We start from the raw sequence: 22,693 nt of genomic DNA, 5'->3' as shown, positions 1-22,693 counted from the left end.
TGTTCCCTGAAACGTTCTGCAAGTAGGCGGCCTGTCTCCCCAATGTAGAGGAGACCACATCGGGTGCAGCGGATACAGTAAATGATGTGTGTGGAGGTGCAGGTGAATTTGCGACGGATATGGAAGGATCCATTGGGGCCTTGGAGGGAGTTGAGGGGGGAGGTGTGGGCGCAAGTTTTGTACTTCTTGCGGTTGCAGGGGAAGGTGAAACGTGAAAAAGTGGATAATTCCCAAGGACCTGATTAGGTGTACCCTAGAACTCTGTGGGAAGCTAGGGAAGTGATTGCTGGTCCTCTTGCTGAGATATTTGTATCATCGATAATCACAGGTGAGGTGCTGGAAGACTGGAGGTTGGCTAATGTGGTGCCACTGTTTAAGAAGGGCGGTAAGGACAAGCCAGGGAACTATAGACCGGTGAGCCTGACCTCAGTGGTGGGCAAGTTGTTGGAGGGGATCCTGAGCAACAGGACATACATGTATTTGAAAAGGCAAGGACTGATTAGGGATAGGATAGTCAGCATGGCTTTGTGCGTGGGAAATTGTGTCTCACAAATTAGATTGAGTGTTTTGAAGAAGTAACAAAGAAGATTGATGAGGGCGGAGCAGTAGATATGATGTATATGGACTTCAGTAAGGCATTCGACAAGGTTCCCCATGGGAGCCTGGTTAGCAAGGATACTTCGGAAGGTTTTCATGCTGTATGTTGCTAGCTCTTCTCTAGTCTATGCTTTGCTTTTGAAGAGCTCAATGTCATTCTGCTGTGTAATGCTGGTAGCCTCTTATTTGTATTGAGTTGGGGTTGTTAATTTATATTTGTGTTTGTGTGTATGTTGACGGGAGCCCCTTGGGCCTGGTTTATGTATGGCTTCTGTACAGTGGAGACTTGATGCAGCTATGTTTGTGCTGGAGATGGGAATAAACCTCCAAGCCATGGCAGCCTCACTAACAATTGTCCTCTCTTTGCACTTTAAATGTGGAGTCAGCCTGGACTCTGCACAAACTGTGTGCCATTGAACTAACGGGGAATAAATCTTCTCCAAAGCTATCCTTGATATATGGATTTTCTAAGACCCTTAAATGACACTTCTCCCTGAGTTGGGCATGTGGAACAGGGAGAAGACAATATTATGAGGCTCCAGGTACAACAGACAGAGCTGTGGTCATCACTGTACGAGTTGCTGTAAGATCTGGACTCTAAGCCTCACCAAAGTGCAGGTCATATACATTTGGAGAACTTGAGGTGAAGGAATGTCCAGATTTTACAGAAAAATGCTTCTTCTTGAGCTGGTGCTTTTCGACTCACGAGTGTCTGTGCCTTGCGGATTTCACTGGGGTAAATTGGAAATGTGTGGTAGAATGAGTCCTCAGCATTCCCAGCAACGTTTGTGTTGTACGGACACTAAATAGCTGCCAGCTATTTGAACTGAAAAATTATTGAAAGTGACAGTTATTTAATAAACTTGTTTGCTCTGTTCTAGATTGGTTTGGGACAATTAGAGGAGTTGGTAATTGTACTTACAGAGGCGTTTCCTGTTGATGTTTGTACTTACTAGCTGCTTGAGAAATGAATAAATGTATGTTCCTAACTGTTCATAAAATGCTAAATGTGGTGAGCTGCTGGCCACATAGGGAAGGATAAAGAAATGCAACAATCTGGGCCGTGGAAGTACAGACAAGGTGAAAACGGGAATGACAGCACATTAAGTCTGATTTGGACCTACTCCCGAAAATAACATTGAAGTTACTCACTGCATGTTCACCAAACGACCTATTTATATTCAATCAGAACCAATGCCCCATTTGATTGGGAAGGAATAGTTACCCCACTCCCTCTCTTCACCACCTTCCCTTGTAATTGATCCTGAATGAAATACAGAAGATAAATTGGCTTCCCTTTCATTCTTAAACCACTTCATTATTTATCACATTTTTGTAAAACTGTTTGTTGCCACTTCGATTAATAGCCAGAGACATACAGGATACATTAGTAAGCTGCCAGATCTTAAACCAAAGTCTGTGATTTTGAAGGATTGTTGTAAATTTGACCTGTTTCTGTATATAAGCTCAAAGATACCAATTTTACAGAGAATGAGAAAAGGTTTTTTCCATTATGTTGACAACCATCAGGCTGTGGTAGGATCAGCCCATTCAGATCCTTGAGTCTGGAACTACCATTCAGTGAGCTCATGGTTAACCTGTACATTCCCCTCCTCAGTTAGAATCAGAGAGTCATAGAGGTCTTCAGCATGAAAACAGGCCCTACGGCCCAACTTGGCCATGCCGCCCAGTTTTCACAATTTAAATTAGTCCCATTTGCCTGCACTTGGTCCATATCCCTCCCTACCTATCCCATCATGTACCTATTTAAATGTTTCTTCGATAATGAAATTGTACTCGCTGCCAGATTGTAGTGATGGTAGCCTGTTCCAGACACTCACCATCCCTGGTATTCTATCTGTCTAAAGAGCCTTGCATTATTAAACATTATCAAACACAGTTTTGACAACTGAATCCCATCCTCTACAACGTTTTGCAGGGGCGGGCTCCCAGTGTAGCTAACCTTTGAGTGAAGAGGTGTTTCCTGACATCACTGTTGAACAGCCAGTTTTTAGTTAATGATTGCTTACTGTTGCTTATTCTAACCCTAACCCTCATCAGAGGAAATAATCTCTCTGTATCTGTCCACAGATTTAATCAAATTGTCAAATCCATAAACTCTCAAATCCATAACCTAAAGACTAAAAGGTCTTTCTGTTGTGATCCCTGCTCCCCCTAGTGGTTAGATGCTGTATTGTGTGGTAATGAGCTCCCCAAAGAGGAAGGATCCAGATTCAATTCTTTGTGTCACTGGTCTCAGTAAGGGGCAGTAGTGAAGGTGGTACAATTAGTGTCAGATTCTGTGGTTTCAATGGATGAGGATTAGCCTGGATTTCAAGATCATTGTCCATTGGCCACATCTGCAGTTGACCAAGATGACTCAGGTAGAGCAGTAGAGTCACCTGAAATCCCACAATTTCAGACTGGAAGACATTCTGGGGAATGGTTTAAGAAGAAGAAGAAATCCATAAATATTCACATTCCAACATCAAGAAATAGAATAGGCCTTGGCTGTGACAATAGCTGGACAACTCTGCAAATGGAGAAATGAAGAAGTGCTGTTCAGTGGGTGTTGTCGGCTTTCCATCGTTAGGGAATGGCACACGCTCCTCTGATAACTCCATGGTCTTGTGGACTATTTCTTTCTGACTGGAATCCATCATGGTTTGCATCTCTAAAGCAGATAAAACCAATCCTGCTCATTCTGTTTGGACACAGTCCAAAGATGTGCAGGTTAGGTGGATTGACCATGCTAAATTGTCCATAATGTCCAGGGAAGTATACGCTAGGTGGGTTAGCCTTGGGAAATGCAGGGTTACAGGGATAGGATGGGGGTGTGGGTTTGGGTGAGATGCTGTTTGGAAGGTTAGTGTGGACCTGATGGGCCAAATGGCCTGCTTCCACACTATGGGGATTCTATGATTCAATGATATTCCTCCAAGTTTCATTATGCGATCCTATACCATCAATATCCACCCCCCTCAACTCTCCTGCCATTGGTCACGTAACACACCCATCACAAGGATGATGTTGCCTCTCAGGTCAATTGTAAATTGAACACTTTTTCTTACCCATTTGGAAGATTCTATGTTGTCAACCAGCCAACAAACAGCTAAATGTCCCACTTCCAACATTATGTAACTAATAAACAACAACGCTGAAAGGAAAGGAAGGAACATACAGTTTTGTTCATAACACCCAGTGACTTTTCTCCTCAGTTTACTCACAGTTGTATCCTGGAGATTAATTATTAATTCTGATAGATTCTAGCAACTGTAATGGTTTCCCAAACTAAACTAGTCCCATTTGCCCACATTTGGCCCATATCCTTCTGAACCTTTCCTATTCATGTATCTGTCTGAATATCTTTTAAATGTTGTAACTGTTTCTCCATCTACCACTTCCCGGGCAGTTCATTCCACAAATGAATCACAACTGTGTGATAAAGTTGCCCCTCAGGTCCCTTTTAAACCTTTCCACTCTCACCTTAAAAATATGCCCTCTAGTTTTGAACTCCTCCCACCCTAGGGAAAAACCCTTTGCTAGTCACCTTGTCTATACCTGTCATATATTTATAAACCTCTATCAGGCCACCCCTCAGCTTCCTACACTCCAGGGAAAGAGGTCTCCGTCTATCCAGCCTCTCCTCATAACTCAAACCCTCCAGTCCCAGCAACATCTTTGTAAACCTTTTCTGTGCCCGTTCCAATTTAATGATATCGAGGATGGTGGAAATCTGAAATAAAATGAGAGCATGCTGGAGTGAGACGGGCAATTGATTGGAGAGAAGCAAAGTTAACTTCTCAGATCAATGACCTATTAGAGCACCCTTGGATAGAAGAGTCAGAACTGGGCCAGGAAACACACACACACATCGCAACATTTGTCTTTCTGCCTCTGAGCAACACGCCCTATGCTAATCATTAATACATCCGTTGGCTTCTCCCTGAACAAGCTCTCTGCTTTAAGCATGTAGAAGAGTTATAAAAACACAGGCAATATTTGCAAGCATTTATTCAAAAGATTGAAAGGGTGTTTGTTTAGTCTGTGACACCTTTGCCCCTTACTTACTGCAAAATATGTTTGAGTGGCGTCAACAGCCCTTAGCTCAAATACCATTTGCTGACCTCAATTAGTCAATAAAATAAAAAGACTGAAGAGACTGAAAAACCGAAATGGAAACAGAAAGTGCTGGGGGCGACTTGACGGGTCTGGCAGCATCTGCAGAGAGAGAAACTGAACTAACGCTTTGAGTTCAAGTTGCCACCATGAGGCCAGTAAACATCTTCCATGCAAAAGCTCCTCGACCAATTCCACTGAAGTGTTTCAGTCCAATGTTATGATTTGGGGCCCAGGACTAGTCAACAATCAGATTTCTGATCAGTAACTTTACTGATTTCCATTAGCAATCCAGGCTTTGTAACAGGGCTGCTGGATGCATCCCTCACACAAATGTACAGAATAATGCAGCTAGATCTTGCCACCTCTTTAAGCACATTGTTGGTCTTTCCAACTGAGCTGAATCTATTAATATATGATTCAGTTGGTTCATTGTCATTTCTCTCTATCCCAATTGTCATCCCAACAACCAACCCATAATTTTTGACCAAAGCATAATTTTTTGAATAACCTGGATATGATGATGCTTTTCCTTCTTTATTACCATGAGATCATTGGTCATAAGATGTTGGAGTGGATGTAGGCCATTCAGCCCATCGAGTCTGCTCTGCCATTCAATGTGATCAAGCCAGATTTGATAGTCCTTAGGTCCACTTTCCTGCCTCTTTCCCCTTATCTCTTGACGTCCTTACTCATAAAGTTATGGAGTCATGGAGATGTACAGCACGGAAACAGACTCTTTGGTCCAACTCGTTCATACTGACCAGATATCATAACCTAATCTAGTCCCATTTGCCAGCACTTGCCCATATCACTCTAAATCCTTCCTATTCGTATATCCATCCAGATGCCTATTTAAATGTTGTAATTGTACCAGCCTCCACCACTTCCTCATTCCATACATGCACCACACTCTACATGAAAAGGTTGCCCCTTAAGTCCATTTTAAGTTTTTCCCCTCTCACCGTAAACCTATGCCCTCTAATTCTGGACTCCACCACCCCAGGGAAAAGACCATTGTATATTCACCCTATCCATGCTCATCATGATTTTTATAAACCTCTATAAGGTCACTCCTTGGCCTCCAACGCTCCAGTGAAAACAGCCCCAGCCTGTTCAGCCTCTCCTTATAGCTCAAACCCTCCAACTCTGGCAACATCCTTTGGGTGGCACCGTGGCTCAGTGGTCAGCACTGCTGTCTTACAGCACTGGGGTCCCAGGTTCAATTCCAGCCTCGGATGACTGTCTGTATAGAGTTTACATGTTCTCCCCGTGTCTGCGTGGGTTTCCTCCCACAGTCCAAAGATGTGCGTTAGGTGAATTGGCCATATTAAATTGCTCATAGTGTTCGGTGCATTAGTCGCAGGGAAATGGGTCTGGGTGGGTTACTCTTTGGAGGGTCGGTGTGGACTGGTTAGGCTGAAGGGTCTGTTTCCACACTGTAGGGAATTTAATCTGAACCCTTTCAAGTTTCACAACATCCTTCCTCTCGGAGAGAGAGACCAGAATTGCACACAGTATTCCAACAGTGGCCTAACCAATGCCCTGTACAGCTGCAACATGACCTCCCAACTCCTGTATTCAATATGCTGACCAATAAAGGAAAGCATTCTGGAACGCCTTCTTCACTATCCAACTATCTGCAATTCCACTTTCAAGGAGCTATGAACCTGCACTCCCCAGGACCTTACCATTAAGTGTATAAGTCATGCTCTGATTTGCCATTCCAAAATGTAGCACCTCACATTTATCTAAATTAAACTCCATCTGCCTATTGGCCGAATCTGATCAAGATCCTGTTGTACTCTGAGGTAACCTTCTTCACTGTCCACTACACCTCCAATTTACCTGTCATCTGCAAACTTATTAACTGTACCTCCTATGTTCATATCCAAATCATTTATAAAGAGGGCGAAAAGCAGTGGACCCAGCACCGATCCTTGTGACACACCATTGGTCACAGACCTCCGGTCTGAAAAACAACCCTCCACAATGACATTTAAAAAATCTTACTGTCTCAGCCTTGAATATACTTAGTAAGGCAGCCTCAACAGCCCTCTGTGATAAAGAATTCCACAAATTCATAACCTTCTAACAAAAGAAATTCTTTCTCTTCTCTGTAATAAATGTGTGACCCCTTATTTGGATATTATGACTTCTGGTCCTAGACTCTTCCCACAAAGCGAAATAACATTTCCACATCTAGCATGTCAAGTCCTCGAAGAATCTTGTATGTATGAATAAAATCATCTCTCATCCTTTTATGTTCCAGTGAGTACAGGCTTAACCTGCTCAACCTCTCCTCATAATACAATCCCTCCACACCTCGTAGAAGCCAAGTGAACCTTCTCTGGACTGCTTCCAATGCCAATATACCTGTCCTTTGATAAGGTGCCCAAAACTGTTTACAGTATTCTAGCTGTGTTCTGACGAGTACCTTGAATAGTTTTAGCAAAACCTCTTTTAAATCCCATTCCTTATGAAGTACAGGCCAACATTCCATTTGCCTTTCCAATTAGTCGCTGACCTTGAATGCGAGCTTTTATAATTCATGGACAATGACTTCCAAATCCCTCTGCCCTGTAGTTTTCTACAGTCTTTCTCCATTTAAATAATGTTCATCTCTGCTATTCTTCCTGCCAAGGTGTATAACCTTGCATTTTGCCATACTGTAGTCCATCTGATACAAACAACCTTCTATCACCATACTCTGTGTCCTGTCATGAAGCCAATTTTGGATCTAACTTGCCAGGTTAACTTGGATCCCATGTGCTTTTACCTTCTTTATCAGCTTCCCATGTAGGACCTCATCAAAAGCTTTGTTACAATCCATACAAGCTACACCAACTGCACTACCATCATCTGCACACTTAGTCACCACTTCGAAAAGTTCAAGCAGATTTATTAGGCATGACCTCCCTCTGACAAAGCTGTGCTGACTATCTATAATCAAACCTTGCCTCCTTAAATGGAGATTAATTCTCTCCTTCAGAATTTTCTCTGTAATTCATGGTCTATCTTTACCCCATCTTCTATTAGTTAGCTGATTCTCTATCAATGCTAATATACTCGCCCTATCATCACAGGCTCTTCTATTATTAAGTAAGCTAATGTGTCTCCTATTCAAGTTGCAAATCTCAAATATATTTGCCTGGATTTAAATTGAATTGTAGGTCTATGTTACGATATAACTTCAAATAAAGCATCAAAATTAATACAAAGGACCCCCTTGCATGTTTTCTCCATCTTGTACCTAGTTTTATTTTGGCAATCATGTTTTTTGTTTTATGCTTGTCCCAGGAACTTGCCCCTATATCTCTCCCAAACTGTCACTTGTCATGCGTGAGTCTAGACATTGAGTGTTGACCGGCCTTTTGAATCATGAAATTCGGTCAGATTCTGTCATCACTGACTATCAGTTCCAGCAATGGTTCATGGCAAGTCCCCAAGAGGTGGAGCTTTGGTTGAATTTTTACCCAACCACAACCTCTTTTCCTTGGACCAATCCATTTGAGACTAACTATTGCCAACACAGCTAATCCCGCACTGAGATTCAAAGCTGAGATAGACCTGATTAGTTCCACAGTAAATCACTTGCCCACCAAGGGGGCCATTTTATATTTTAGAAACATAAAAACAAAGGAAATAAGAACAGAGTAGGCTGTGCAGCCCTTTTAGCCTGCTCCACTATTCAATATGATACTAAGTTCTTGATTGCCAAGGGGACCAAAAGTTACAGGGAGAAGGTGGGAAAATAGGGTTGAAAAACCAATCAGCCATGATTGAATGGCAGAGCAGACTTGATGGGCTGAATGGCCTAACTTCTGCTCCTATGTCTTATGGCTGATCATCCAACTCAGTACCTTGTTCCCATTCTCCCCCTTTTACCTTAATAATTATATCTAAGTCCTTCTTGAAAACATTTAACATGAAAACCACTTCCTGTGTCAGAGAATTCCACCGGTTCACCACTCCCTAGTGAAGAAATTTCACTTTATCTCAGATTTAAATGACCTACGCTGTATTGTTAGACTGTGACCCCTAATTCTGCTCTCCCTGTTCATTGGGAACATCCTTCCTGCATTTATCCTGTCTGGTAGGTGTCTATGCAATCCCCCTCATTCTTCTAAACCCCAGTGAATACAGTCCTAATTGATCCAATCTCTCATTGTACCTCAATCCTGCCATTACAGGAATCATTCTGATAAAACTTTGTTGTACCCCCTCCATCACCAGAACACCCTTCCTCAGGTAAGGAAACCAAAACTGCACACAGTACACCAGGTGTGGTCTCACCAAGACCCTGTATTATTGCAGCAAGACATCCTTGCTCCTGCTTTCTAATCTTCTTGCTAAGAAGGCCAACATACCATGTGCTTTTTTCATCACTTGCTGCAGCTGCATGCTTACTCTGTATCTGGGATACAAGGATACCTCGGTCTTATTGTACCTCCCCCTTCTCAACCTATCATCATTCAGATAATAATTTGGCTTCCTGTTTTTGCTACCAAACTGGATAACCTCACATTTCTACACATTATACTTCATCTGCCATGCATTTGGCAACTCACTCAGTCTGTCCAATTCACACTGAAGCTTCTCTGCATCCTCCTCATAGCTCACCCTCTGACCCAGCTTTGTGTCATCTTCAAACTTGGAGAGGTTACATTTAGTGCCCTTGTCTATTATTTTGAAGAGCTGGGGTCTAAGCACTGATCCCTGTGGTTCCCTAATTGTCACTGGCAGCCACTTAAAAAAAAAATCCCACTCTTCGTTTCCTGTCTGCCAGCCAGTTCACTATCCATATCTGTACATTACCCCCAATCCCATACACTTCCATTTTATATGTTAGTCTCTTATGTAGGACCTGCTGAGAAATCTTCTTGCAGTTCAAGTAAACCACATCCATTGGCTCCTCCTTATCAATTCTACTAGCTACCTTCTCAAAAAATTCCGTAGATTTGTCAGCCATGATCTTCCTTTCATAGATCATGCTGGCTCTGTTTGATCCTGTTACTCAACCATTCTTAATTAGCATGTACTGTTGGTTCATGAACAGCGCAGATCAGATGTACAGGAGTTGAGTGAAGCATTAATTTGGGGGATGTAGCACACACTCAAACCAATCTTCCAATATCTCCTGTTAACATGCTAACTAACATTGGCTTGTTTTGTGTTCCTGTGGGAGAGGGAGCCTACAAGGGGGAAACACAGTGTAGGCCGCTGCCCAATCAGGATAGCTTCTGTTGCTGTTGTACCTGAATATGAAGCAACTGAACAACTCCAAGTAAGAGGGCTCTGCAATTTCAATGCGACCAGTTAGTGCAACTTCCTCATTCCATTCATGAAGTACTGTCTGCAAGCTAAGTAACGCTGTCAGAATTCACTCATTAAATAAAGTCTCCGTGATAGAATTAGGCAGAAAGAAAGAGTATTCTAATATGAATGATGCCAAGTTTTCATATTGTATCTCTGTTTTTCTTAAAAGAATGTTCCTCTATAGTGAGAGACAACTAAAGCTAAAGTCAAATCTGAATGGTTAATCTTGTTTATAGTTAGACTATTGAATGAGGAACCTTAATCTGATGGAGGCTGGTGCGAATTTTACAGCCTAGGAATGTGACAAAACAGTAGTTAATTTTCATTGTTTATGATGGTCCCATGGCATGTTGGTACAATGACCAGCAGAATAAGTAGGACATTACACCACTGATGCTGTGTTACAAAGGTTAGGTCACTCATGTGAAAGAATCCCCAGTTCCACCCAATCACCATCTCCCTCGATCACTCCACTCATTCATTACAGGGCTTTCTCACTTGGGGTAAGACTCCAGTAATGCACCATCACCGGTGGGGTGTCCTTGTATTCATTGGCCAAGCAGCCTGCTGGCACCACCCAAATTGCTGGCACAAACTGTCACTGTCTGCCTTACCCCATAGAAACGTGCCTCCTGCCTGCTGAGCCACAGAGCAGCATTGCTATTGGAAACTGCGAAGGAGTGTGTGACCCCCTCGCCCACTTACCTGGCTGGAGTACATGGAACAGAGGTGAGTGCTTACAACCGGAGGATGAGTTGGTGAATCGAACAATTCAAGGTCGACAATTGTTCGTGGAAATAAAGCACAGAATTAAAAACGGTAACTTTGTTCTATGAGGAAAGAGGTGCAATATTCCTTGACCAATGTTCCTCTTATTATGCAAGGCATACAGAACTTGATTCTCTGTTCTCTCTCAAAACTGTGATCTTGTAGGAACTGGAAACATGAAATGTGTGTGCATTAGCATGGTGGAAATAGAAAGCTCTTTGGAGTTTCCTTTAGTGTGAAACTATTATTGATGTGTCAATAAGAACGGGGTTAGAGGTATAACTACAGTTTGGGTCTGGTATTCTGATCTTGCATGGCTTGTTAGCAAAGCTGCATCTGAGTCACTTCAGACATCCTTACAGGTTTACAGGGATTCAGGGATTTTCTAAGTTACAAAGACGGAGTTAGAGTATTTTTCATTCCTTACCAAAAAAAGATTAAACAGGGGCGGGATTGTTGAAGTGCTAAAAGCTCTGGGTAATACAGACGTTAGCTGGTTATTTAATTTGGACAGAACTGGAGGACATGAGGCTAAAATTAATGAGGCTCAAAAATGACTCAGATAATTCAATATTTTTTCCCCCTCATTAAGCAATGCACATGCTGAGTAGACTCTCATTAAAAAAGTTAGTGCTGTGACTGCTGGCCCAGTATCTGGGAACCGAGCTGAAATACAGTCTCCCCAGTGTGCAAATGCAGTCAGAGCTTGTGACTAGAACTGTATTCTCACCTAACAGCAGCATTCGTGTCCTGCCTTGTTTAGCTGTCAGGTGTAGCTCAAGCTGCTAGTGCTCCTGGCTCTGAGTCAGAAGGTTGTGGGTTCAAGTCCCCTTCCCAAAATGATACACTAAGATCAAGACCAGTGCTCCAGAGCAGCAAACAGCAAACTCTCAGTGGGGCTGTCTTTCAGATGAGGTAGTGAACCCAAGGTCCGGTCTGTCATCTTAGACAGATGTCGAAGATCACAAAATTGGTATCCAGCCAATACTTATCTCTGCCACAGGAAATCGTTGAGACCAAAACATTGAATATTTTCAAGAAAGATGTAGATATAGTTCTTAAGGGATCAAAGGGCAGAAGCGGGAACAGGGAACTGAATTGGATGATCAACCATGATCATATTCAATGGGGGAGCAGGCTTGAATGGGCTGAATGGCCTACTCCAGCTCCTATTTTCTATGCTTCTATGTATCAGTAAATTAACATCACAACAGTAGATTACTTGGTCTTTATCACAATGTTGTAATTTTCCTGCATGCACCACAATAAGGCAAGGGAATATTCTGTATGTGCATAAATTGTGTTCCATGCGAAACCAGTGACCATGCTTTAAAAGTACTCCATTGCTGTAAAACCCTCTGAAATGTCTGATGCTTATGACAGTTACTGTATAATGACAAGCCTTTTCTGTTTCTTTCTGAGCTCTGTTATATGCCTAACAATAACTGGATCCAACAGCATATTGTCGAGAGCCTTAAGCTATTCTAAAGAACACAAGACATTAAGATTTCTTTCTTTATCTGATGTTTCTAATCAACCTGTTCAAAGACGTTATTACATCCCTCTGGAACAGGTGGGATGTGAGCCCAGGCTTACTGCTCCAGGGGTAGAGTCACTATCACTGCACCTCAAGGGGGCACGTAAGACAAAAAATTATTTTTAATTTAACCTATTTCTCTAAAGCAACCTGCTTTCAGATGATATTACATGCCTCTAGAGCAGGTGGGACTTGAACCTGAGCCTCCCAGGCCAGGGGTATGGACACTATCACTGCACAATAAGGCAAAGCATTTTTAAAAAGAAGTTCACTATGTTTTTCTAATCAACCTGTTCAATGGTGTTATTACATACTTCCGGGGCAGGTGGGACTTGAACTCTGTGCTCCTAGTCCACTGGTAGGGACACTATCACTGCATTACAAGAGGGCCTCGAATGAGGAGATATACATGGACAAACTATAGTACACTCATCATTAGTGGGAATCACATTTTTTCATGTATTTTTCTAATCAGTCTGTTCAGAGACATAACTACACACCTCTGGAGCAGGTGGGCCTTGAACCCAAGTCTCTTGGTTCAGGGGAACAGACTGTAACTTTGCAAGCTTTGAGAACATTTGTAGCTCAGGTTGAGGTTCTGGATGTAGGTTTGCTCGCTGAGTTGGGAGGTTCATTTCCAGACATTTCATCACCCTACTAGGTAACATCATCAGTGGGCCTCAGGCGAAGCACTGTACATGATTCCTGCTTCCTATTTATATGCTTGGGTTTCTTTGGACTGTAATTTTGCTTCACAACAGTTCCTTTAAGGCAAAACATTATAGTGCAAACAAAAAAATTGGCTGCACATTGTCAATTAACATAATGATAACAAATCTGGTCCAGATGCTAACGTTGCAGTGAAAGGTTTGTGCTGCACCAATTTTTAACATCTGCCTTTCTTCATGTATTATTACAAATGTCCATGACCGTCAGACCCTGAGGTAGGATGTCAACCTCAACCTTCTGGCCCCGGGGCAGTGGTGCTACCATGAGATCCCCTATTTTAAAGAATTAATCTGGACCTCTCAATTACAGCCCAGTGACATGCTCTCACTCCCAGCTCCGTAACTATGAAAGGTTACAGGTGAGACACATCCAGGTGAATGCACAGTGGTGGTGTCCCAACCCCGAGTGGTCTGGGTTCAAGTCCCACCTGCTCCAGAGGTGGGAAATAACATCTTTGAAGAGGTTGATTAGAAAACAAGTTAATAATAATAACAAAAACAAACGCTGCACTACTGAGAAGCCAAGGACCTGCCAACTGTGAACCGCAATTGAACAGACTCGGTGGTAGAGCTTGGAGTTTGAGAGCTGGATCTGCCAGTGAGTTATTGAGATGTGCAGCATGGAAACAAACCCTTCGGTCCAACTTGTCCATGCCAAATCAGATATCCGAAATTAATCTAGTCCCATTTGCAGCATCTGGCCCATATCTCTATAAACCCTTCCTATTCATATACCCATCCAGTTGTTTCACCTGCTTGAATGTCGGACAGAGAATGGCAGGCCTGAGGTTTGAGCTGCTGTCTGTCTGGGCTTGTCATTGTCTGGACTGTGTTTATAGCAAGAACCACTCTCACTGAGAGTGCTTTTTTGTAACTCAATTCTTGGTTACCTTCTGGAGTCAGGGAAGCAATTTTCAAAGCATTACACAAAGAGATTGTACAGACAGGTGGAGCTCCCATGTTGTTCTTTGGAAGGAATAAGATAGATGAGCGGTATGTCCTCAGAAAGGCTGTCCTTTGCTGTGAACTAATTCCTCAGGCTCTTATTGTGAGCCACTCTTGGCAGTACAACCTCAGGCATTGCACAAGGGTTAGAGATGCCAACTTTGATTGGATACATGCTTGGAAGTTTCATTATAAGAACCTTCAGCAACCACCCCCTCTGCAGTCAAGCAGCCAAGTTTTTTTTCCATCTTCCATATTTCCAGCTGGTGAACAGAAGTGCTCAAAGACAATGAAAACAACAATAATTTTTCGGGCTGCAGTGAATGTTCTTCTGAATTGTTTGTTGCTGTATCTTGGAGATAAATCAGTCGCTGCTGGAGATTCGAGTTCAACCATGGATTGGTGCTAACCCCACACAATGTCTCTTCCCTAGTTATCAATAACTGTAACAATGGGTGATGTACTTACTCTCTAACCAACACTGAATTCTCATTTGACCCAAGCGATATGGTTCATGATTCAGTTTGGTCAGCACATCCATTGTATTGCAGCATCTACAGAACTCCAATTTCAATGCATTTGAGCTTCACCTCCTCTTGTAGCGATGAGGTGTGCACATTAAGGCATGTGTACACACTTGTGCCAATGGTTGTGAATGTGAGTGTGTGCCTATATGTGTCTGTGTGGGTGTGTACATTCACTGTTGTGTGCGGTAGATGAGGAACAACAAGGGACAACAATTTTCCCTAGTCTCCTTTCTTGACTTGTCGATGTACCTGCACAGTGTGGGCAGAGAGGCGGGAGGAATTCTCCATGAGTATGTTATGAATGCTCCTTGGTTTGTTGTTGAGTTGCCTGATTACTTTGTGGACTTGAAAGGTTGTGAATCATGCAAGTTTGGTTTAAATAGTTATGGAAGTGGCTGACAACACTGACCTTGTTCTTGCAGCACACATTATACTCATGATTTGTACAAAAGGAATGTAAAAGAAGATAATATTCAACTCAATTTTTCTTAAAATGAGGAAAGGGGTGTTGAACCTGAAGTTAGCCATTGGTGTACAGAGAAATGAGCACAATTAGGTACCTAGAGAAGTTTGAAATGTCAAGTCTTCAGAGCAATATAGTATGGTGTTATACTTGTATTTTTTGTTATCTCTCGATCTGGCTGTTCCACTGATTTCCCGACCAATTTCTTATCTCCCATCCTCGGTGAATTTGATTTCACTCAATGCTGATGTGCTAACTCACTGCAAGTTCTGTTCACCCGTCCTCCCCTGTTCTCACTGACCTGGAGGGACTCCTAGCCCTGCAGTATCTCGTTTCAAAATTCTCATCATTGTTTTCAACTCTGTCTGTGACTTTGCTCTTCCCCGTTCTTGTTACCTCCAACACCTCTTATCTCTCTGTGCACTTCCAAATCTGCCCTCTTGCACATTCCCAATGTAAAGGCAAAACCATGGAAAACCATGCCGTCTACTTTGAAATCTAAGCCCCACTAAATAGTCTAAAATTGCCTTTGCTATGTTTTTGTGAATTTGTAAACACTCATCGCAAAGTTCCAATGCCATTCTCTTCCCAAGAAATTTATTTCTGGGGAATAATGTTCTGAACTGCACACTATTGAAAACAGACCCAGAACGCTGTTAAAGAGCTCATTGGCCATGCATGACCCATGTACTCTAATTGGAATGATTACCAATTATATTTTCACTAAGACTTTGTAGCCAAATAGAATGCAATTTTAATATACTTATTGTTACTGATGTGTAAATTGTCCATCAATTTGTAATTTAGAAGAAATACATTATGAATTGCAAATTGCCATAAAATCCAGGCTAGAATTCAAAGCCTCTGATCAGCTCTTGTAGACACATTATTGATGTGGTTGGTCCAGTTCAGCTTCTGGTGAATGCTATTGACTAGAACGTTGTTTGTGTGGGACCTGATCCTGGTTACCTTGTTGAATGCCAATCCCTCTTAGAGTCATAAAGTCATAGAGATGCACAGCATAGGAACAGACCCTTCGGTCCAACCTGTCCATGCCGACCGGATATCCCAACCCAATCTAGTCCCACCTGTCAGCATCCGGCCCATATCCCTCCAAACCCTTCCTATTCATATATCCGTCCAGATGCCTTTTAAATTTGCAATTGTACCAGCTTCCACACATCCTCTGGCAGCTCATTCCATGCACATATCTCCCTCTCCTTTAGGTTCCTTTTATATCTTTCCCCTTGCATCCTAAACCTATGCCTGCTAGTTCTGGACTCCCCACCCCAGGGAAAAGACTTTGTCTGTTTATCCTATCCATGCCCCTCATGATTTTATAAATCTCTATAAGAGCACCCGCAGCCTCCGACGCTCCAGGGAAAACAGCCCCAGCCTATTCAGCCTTTCCCTGTAGCTCAAATCCTCCAACCCTGACACCATCCTTGTAAATCTTTTCTGAACCCTTGCAAGTTTCACAACATCTTTCCGATAGGAAATGGTTATTACTCCAGCACATTTTTGGCATGACTGTTACTTACTACCAATCAGCTGAAGCCTGGATATTGTCCAGGAATTGCTACATGTATTGACCAACATTAGAGGGAATGCCATTAATGAAACTGCTGAAGACGGTTATCCCTAGGACATACATCTGAGGAACTCCGGCACTAATGGCCTGAGGCTGTGACGATTGGTCTCCAACAGCAAGAGCCATCTTCACTTATGCCAGATTTGATTCCACCCCAGTGGTTTTTCTCCCCATGATTCTTGATTTTACTACTGCTTCTTGGTGGCCTGTTTGATGAAATATTGTCTTGATATCAAGGGTGGTCACTCCCAGCTCATGTCCAGAGTCCAACATGGCCTGTAATGAACTGCGAGGGCCGAGTCTGAGCATCAGGGAGCAAATGGATGAGGGAGATGATTGATCACATTGTTTATCAGTGCTCTGTCCCCTTTGTCGTGCCGTTCTCACATTTCCTGGAAAGAGTGAGAGGGAAACGTGCCATCCTTGACAGGAGCTCTGCGAAATTCCGGCGCAGTGTTTGTACAATGAAAGCATTGAACAATTCATTCTTATTCCATAAAAAACTCATTTGTAAAATGTAAGCATAAACCAACTGTTTTTGAGTTTGTCTCAGTTGGAAATGTCACACTTCGTTACAGATGAAAGAGAGAGGAGAGAAATATTTCAAGCTGGCTTCTTGAACCTTACGCAGCATTCAGGGGTTTGTAATGCACAGGGAAGCCGTTCCCTCGGATTAACCTCAGCATGCTCTTTAGAGTGTTTTAATAAGCCCTTTCCCTGAAGCCAAATTCAATCTCAGGCTTGAAAAAGATTTTTACTTCTGCGCATTGCAAAAATAAAGTTAAATTAAAATTAATCAATGATTACAACAACAATTTTAATTAATAATGTGGATAAACATCCCAAGGGACTTTGCAAAAGGATAACAAACAACAGGTTTATGCAGAACCAAAGTAGGCAATGTAACAAGAATTAAGAACTTGGAAATTAGAGCAGGATTTGGCCGTACAGCTGCTCACGTCCACTCAAGGCCTCGTCTGATCCTCACCATCTATTCCAGTTTCCCTTTTATCCCCCTTAATTCCCTAAATACCCAAAACATTTATCAATGTCAGTCTTCAATATACTCAATGACTGAGGATCCATAGCTCTCTATGGTAGAGAATTCCAAAGATTTATATTCCTCAAAGTGGAGAGATTTCCCTTTACCTTCATATGAAATGACTGATCTCTCAGCCTGAAGTGCAAAGAACAAAGAAAATCTACAGCCCAGGAACAGGCCCTTCAGCCCTCCAAGCCTGAGCCGATCCAAATCCACTGTCTAAATCTTATCGTCCAATTCCTAAGTACCTGTATCCCTCTGCTCCCCACCTACTCATGCATCTGTCCAGATGCACCTTAAATGCATCTACCGTGCCTGCCTCTACTACCTCTGCTGGCAACGCGTTCCAGACACCTACCACCTTCGGTGTAAAGTACTTTCCATGTGTATCCCCCTTAAACTTTTCACCTTTCACCTTGAATGCATGACTTCTTGTTATTGAATCCCTCACCCTGGGAAAAAGCTTGTCTTCATCCACCCTGTCTATACCCTTCATGGTTTTGTAGACCTCAATCAGGTGCCCCCTCAATCTCCTTTTTTCTAATGAAAACAATCCTAACCTACTCAACCTCTCTTCATAGCTAGCACCTTCCATACCAGGCAACATCCTCATAAACCTTCTCTGCACCCTCTCCAAAGCGTCCACATCCTTTTGGTAATGTGGCGACCAGAACTGTACACAGTATTCTAAATACGGCCGAACCAATGTCTTGTACAATTTTAACATGACCTGCTATCTGTTATACTCAATACCCCGTCCAATGAAGGCAACCAGATCATATGCCTTCTTGACCACTCTATCCACCTGTGCAGCCACCCTCAGGGTACAATGGACCTGAACTCCCAGATCTCTCTGCCCATCATCTTTTCCCAAGGCTCTTCTGTTTACAGTATAGTTGGCTCTAGAATTAGAATTAGAATTCCTGAAGAAGGGCTTATGCCCGAAACGTCGATTCTCCTGCTCCTTGGATGCTGCCTGACCTGCTGCGCTTTTCCAGCAACACATTTTTCAGCTCTGATCTCCAGCATCTGCAGTCCTCACTTTCTCCTCTAGAATTAGACTTCCCAAAATACATCACCTCACATTTGTCTGGATTGAACGCCATCTGCCACTTCTCTGCCCAACTTTCCAGTCTATCTATATTCTCCTGTATTCTTTGACAGTCCCATATGCTTTCTGCGACTCCACCAATCTTTGAGTCAACTGCAAACTTACTGATCAGATCAACAGTGCCCTCTTCCAGATCATGTATGTATAATACAAACAACAGTGGCCCCAGCACTGATCCCTGTGGAACACCACTGGTAACTTTTCTCCATTTGATGAAAGTCCCTTCAACTCCTACTCTCTGTCTCCTGTTGCTCAACCAGTTCTTTATCCACCTAGCTAGAACACCCTGCACACCATGTGACTTTACTTTCTCCATTAGTTTACCATGGGGAACCTTATCAAACACCTTACTAAAGTCCAAGTATATGGTATCTACAGCCCTTCCTTCATCTATCAACTTGGTCACTTCCTCAAAGAACTTTATTAAGTTGGTAAGGCACGATCTCCCCCCACACAAAACCATGTTCCTATCACTGATAAGCCCATTCTTTTCCAAACATAAATAGATTTTATCCCTCAGTACCTTCTCCAGCAACTTTGCCACCACTGACGTCAGGCTCACTGCTGTGTAGTTACCTGGAATATCCCTATTGCCCTTCTTGTACAGGGGGACAACATGAGCAGCCTTCCAGTCCTCCGGCACCTCACCAGTATTTAAGGATGCCACAACGATATCTGTCAGGGCCTCAACTATTTCCTGTCTCGCCTCCCTCAGCAACCTGGCATAGATCCCACCTGGTCCTGGGGATTTGTTCACCTTAATATCCTTTAGCCTACCCAACAGAACACATCATTGCACATGTAGTGTGCAACAGCCAGGAATGGATGGTTTGTGAAATAACTCTACAGAAGCCAGCATCCTGTCACCAAGTCATCCTTTATTTACACATGCACTGTACTTGACACTGGTCCGATTTCCTTGGAGCCAGCACTCAGAGTGAATAGACCTCTGACATTTCTGCTTATATCTGTCAGCCAGAGCTCCCTGACTGGACCAAATTAACAGCCCCAATCAGGGAATTCATATTCTATATGGTTGACTGGCTGACCTGGTTAAGTGACGATAGTTTAGAAGAGGTTTGAGGTTTGGAAGCATACTGTTCAGACTTTAAGTTACCTGATCCAAGCTCCCAGTCTTTCTCAGCTTAAATCCAGCCCCATAACTTGTGGTTTAAGTTTTGCGGACAGTAGAAACAATGTTCCAGAATTCATTCTGTCAATGCCTCGATCAAACTTGTGGTTGAAAGTGATCACCTATCAATTCTCTGTATTGATGAGTCACTGGGGCAGCTAACATGGCCAAAGCAGCCAATTCAGAGAAGGTAGAGATGGAGAGGTTTGACTGAAGGGAAGGAGTTCTAATGTTTAGGAATTATGCAGCATTGCCAGGATCGTCAATAGTGGAGCAATTTAAGAAATTACATGATTCGCAAGAGGCCAGAATTGGAGCAACATAGCTAGCAGCGTCCATGGGGGGCGCGGTGACAGCATTAATGTTATGAGTCCAATGTGACTCTTTGGAAGAAGAACAGCCTGCATTCTTGAGAAGAGTCATATTTGACTCAAAACTCTAATTCTGTCACTCTCCATAGATGCTGCCAGATCTGCTGAGTTTCTCTAGCATTCGCTGAATTTTATATCAGATTTCCAGCAACCAACAATATTTTACTGTTAGCTCTGCTGCGCCTGGTCTCAGAGCTGATCTTTGGAAGCAGTCATTTAGTAAGTATCCCATTCCTAATACTGACATCTGTAAAGAGGAGTGAATGAAGACTTGTTAACGATTTGACTGTGGGTGGAGGAATTCAGCTCTGCAGGACTGTTTCAGCAGATTGCACTGTGACTAGCCTTTCTTTTTATACTGTTTTATTTTTATACTCCGTAAGGTGCAAAGTCTGTTTCCTGAATTCAGTCATGATGACTCTTGTGTAGGCTGGAGTTCAATTTCATGAATGAAAGGACCTGTTGGTTTTTAAAGATTGGTCTTTGTTGATAGTCAAATCAAAATGGCCCTTCCTCTCACCACCTTTCCCCAGTTGTCCTTCCACTCAGTGACTATGATAACTTGGTTAATTGCCAGATACTGAACACTCTCTGGCTTTCAGACAACTGGACATTACTGACAGGCAATGCAGTGAACACCTATACTTCAGACCGTGTGTATGGGAGAGAGTGAGAGAGAGAGTGAGAGAGAAAGAGACAGAGAGAGAGAGGCAGATAGTGAGAGACAGAGAGAGAGAGAGATAATGATTGAAGACAGCTAGAAATGCACAAACAAAGAAAAGGAATTTAAAAACTTTTTAAAATATCTCTTTGAAAATAGTAGATGAGCGGGCTGGAGTGCTACGGGTCTGTGCCAGCAAATTCCTATTCAGGACATGTCCCTGTTCTGTTACATACAGTGGGTTAAACATGATCACTCGCAAGCCCCCAGGATAGCATTTCCTGGGAAAATTCTGAGTAGTTTGTGGATTTCTTTGCTTCAAAGATTGAGACTGTCCGGGCAGTTCCTTCAAGCCCCTGTTCTGACTTTCTACCCCATTGTCCCCCCCACCTCCTCCTTCACCCTGTATCTCTTTGAGGCATCTTTCTCATCTTGTGTTCTGCTCCCCAGTGGCAGCCCCTCCTGGCTTTTCCCTCCACAGCCACAGCACTTGATGATTTACCCTGTCTCCATTGCTCACTAATGCCATTTGTGGTCCATTTTGTTAATGTTTTATAAAGAGCCTTTCAAATCCCTATTCACCCCTCTATTCACCATCCAATTTATAACTCCACCTACCCCCTCCCTGCTACCATTCCCCTTTTGACCATACAGGTCCCTGGACGTGACATGGCCCCATGAACTTGCACACCCATCCCTCAATTCACTCTTTGAGTTTGGTTTCTTCACTGTCCGTGGCATTGAATGCACTCAGATCGAAGTTCCCCATGAAACACACTGTGCTGGGACCATTCCACTTAAACATCCCTTGTCTATTATGACATCTTGACAGTATTCACCAGGAGCACTCAAGCCATCTTCTCCTGCCTCTCTTCCCAACCTTTCTGCTGTGGTCTATCTCAGTGATCCCACCCTGGCATGGATCTTTCTGCGCTGTATAATTTTTAGATTAGATTAGCTTCCCTACAGTGTGGAAACAGACCCTTCAGCACAACAACCCTCCAAAGAGTAACCCACCCAGACCCATTTCCTTCCGACTAATGCAGCTAACACTATGGGCAATTTAGCATGACCAATTCGCCTGGCCTGCACATCTTTGGGCTGTACGAGGAAACCCACACAGACACAGGGAGAATGTGCAAGCTCCATACAGACAATCACCCAAGGCTGGAATCAAACCTGGGACCCTGGTGCTGTGAGGTAGCAGTGCTAACCACTGAGCCACCGTGCCATCCAATTCTATAGCTAATATGGATTGGAGGCATTGGCATTAATACAGGGAGATTTGGGAAAGGATCCAGAAATGACAGGTCTAGTGTCATTATGAATAGTCAGTGGATAAGCAGAGACAGTCTCACCAGGACCAGTAACTAAGTTCTTGTTCATATCTAATGCAAACCATCACCGCCACCCCCCCCCTCCCCCACTTTATTGAACCCTATCAACAGCTGTTTGTATCCCTTTCTATCGCATGGTCTTTTTCTAAGAATATTCTTTATTCCTACGATATAGAATACTTCATTCCATGGATGGTCAAAGTTATGTAAGGAGCAAATCAAATCAATTTCCTCTGATGTTGTAGTTAGTCACATGTACAATTATCATTACTGTTTGGAAGAGTCGTTTGTGTGAAACTTGCAGCCTGGTGGGGTTTATCTGGTTTCCAGCCACTGGATACACCAGGTCAAAGTAGTTTCAGTTGACACCCTTTCCCCATTCTGTGATGACTGCCTCAGGCTTTAGTGCATCCCTCAGTGCATTTGCAGGACTTTGGAATGGTCC

General features: G+C 43.0%; 1 protein-coding gene across 1 annotated transcript in view; it reads left to right on the top strand.

The window, feature by feature from the left end:
• Window positions 1-22,693, top strand: part of LOC122539627 (SRC kinase signaling inhibitor 1-like) — a 523,191-nt gene that overhangs the window by 108,467 nt on the left and 392,031 nt on the right. The window contains exon 2 of the mRNA XM_043674625.1: window positions 10,657-10,764. Within this exon, the coding sequence (XP_043530560.1) occupies window positions 10,657-10,764 (108 nt within the window). The remainder of the gene's footprint in view (window positions 1-10,656; window positions 10,765-22,693) is intronic.

This window comes from Chiloscyllium plagiosum, chromosome 33, assembly GCF_004010195.1.
Source record: "Chiloscyllium plagiosum isolate BGI_BamShark_2017 chromosome 33, ASM401019v2, whole genome shotgun sequence".
NCBI classification, from domain to species: Eukaryota; Metazoa; Chordata; class Chondrichthyes; order Orectolobiformes; family Hemiscylliidae; genus Chiloscyllium; species Chiloscyllium plagiosum.
This window is presented reverse-complemented; position numbering and strand designations above follow the sequence as displayed.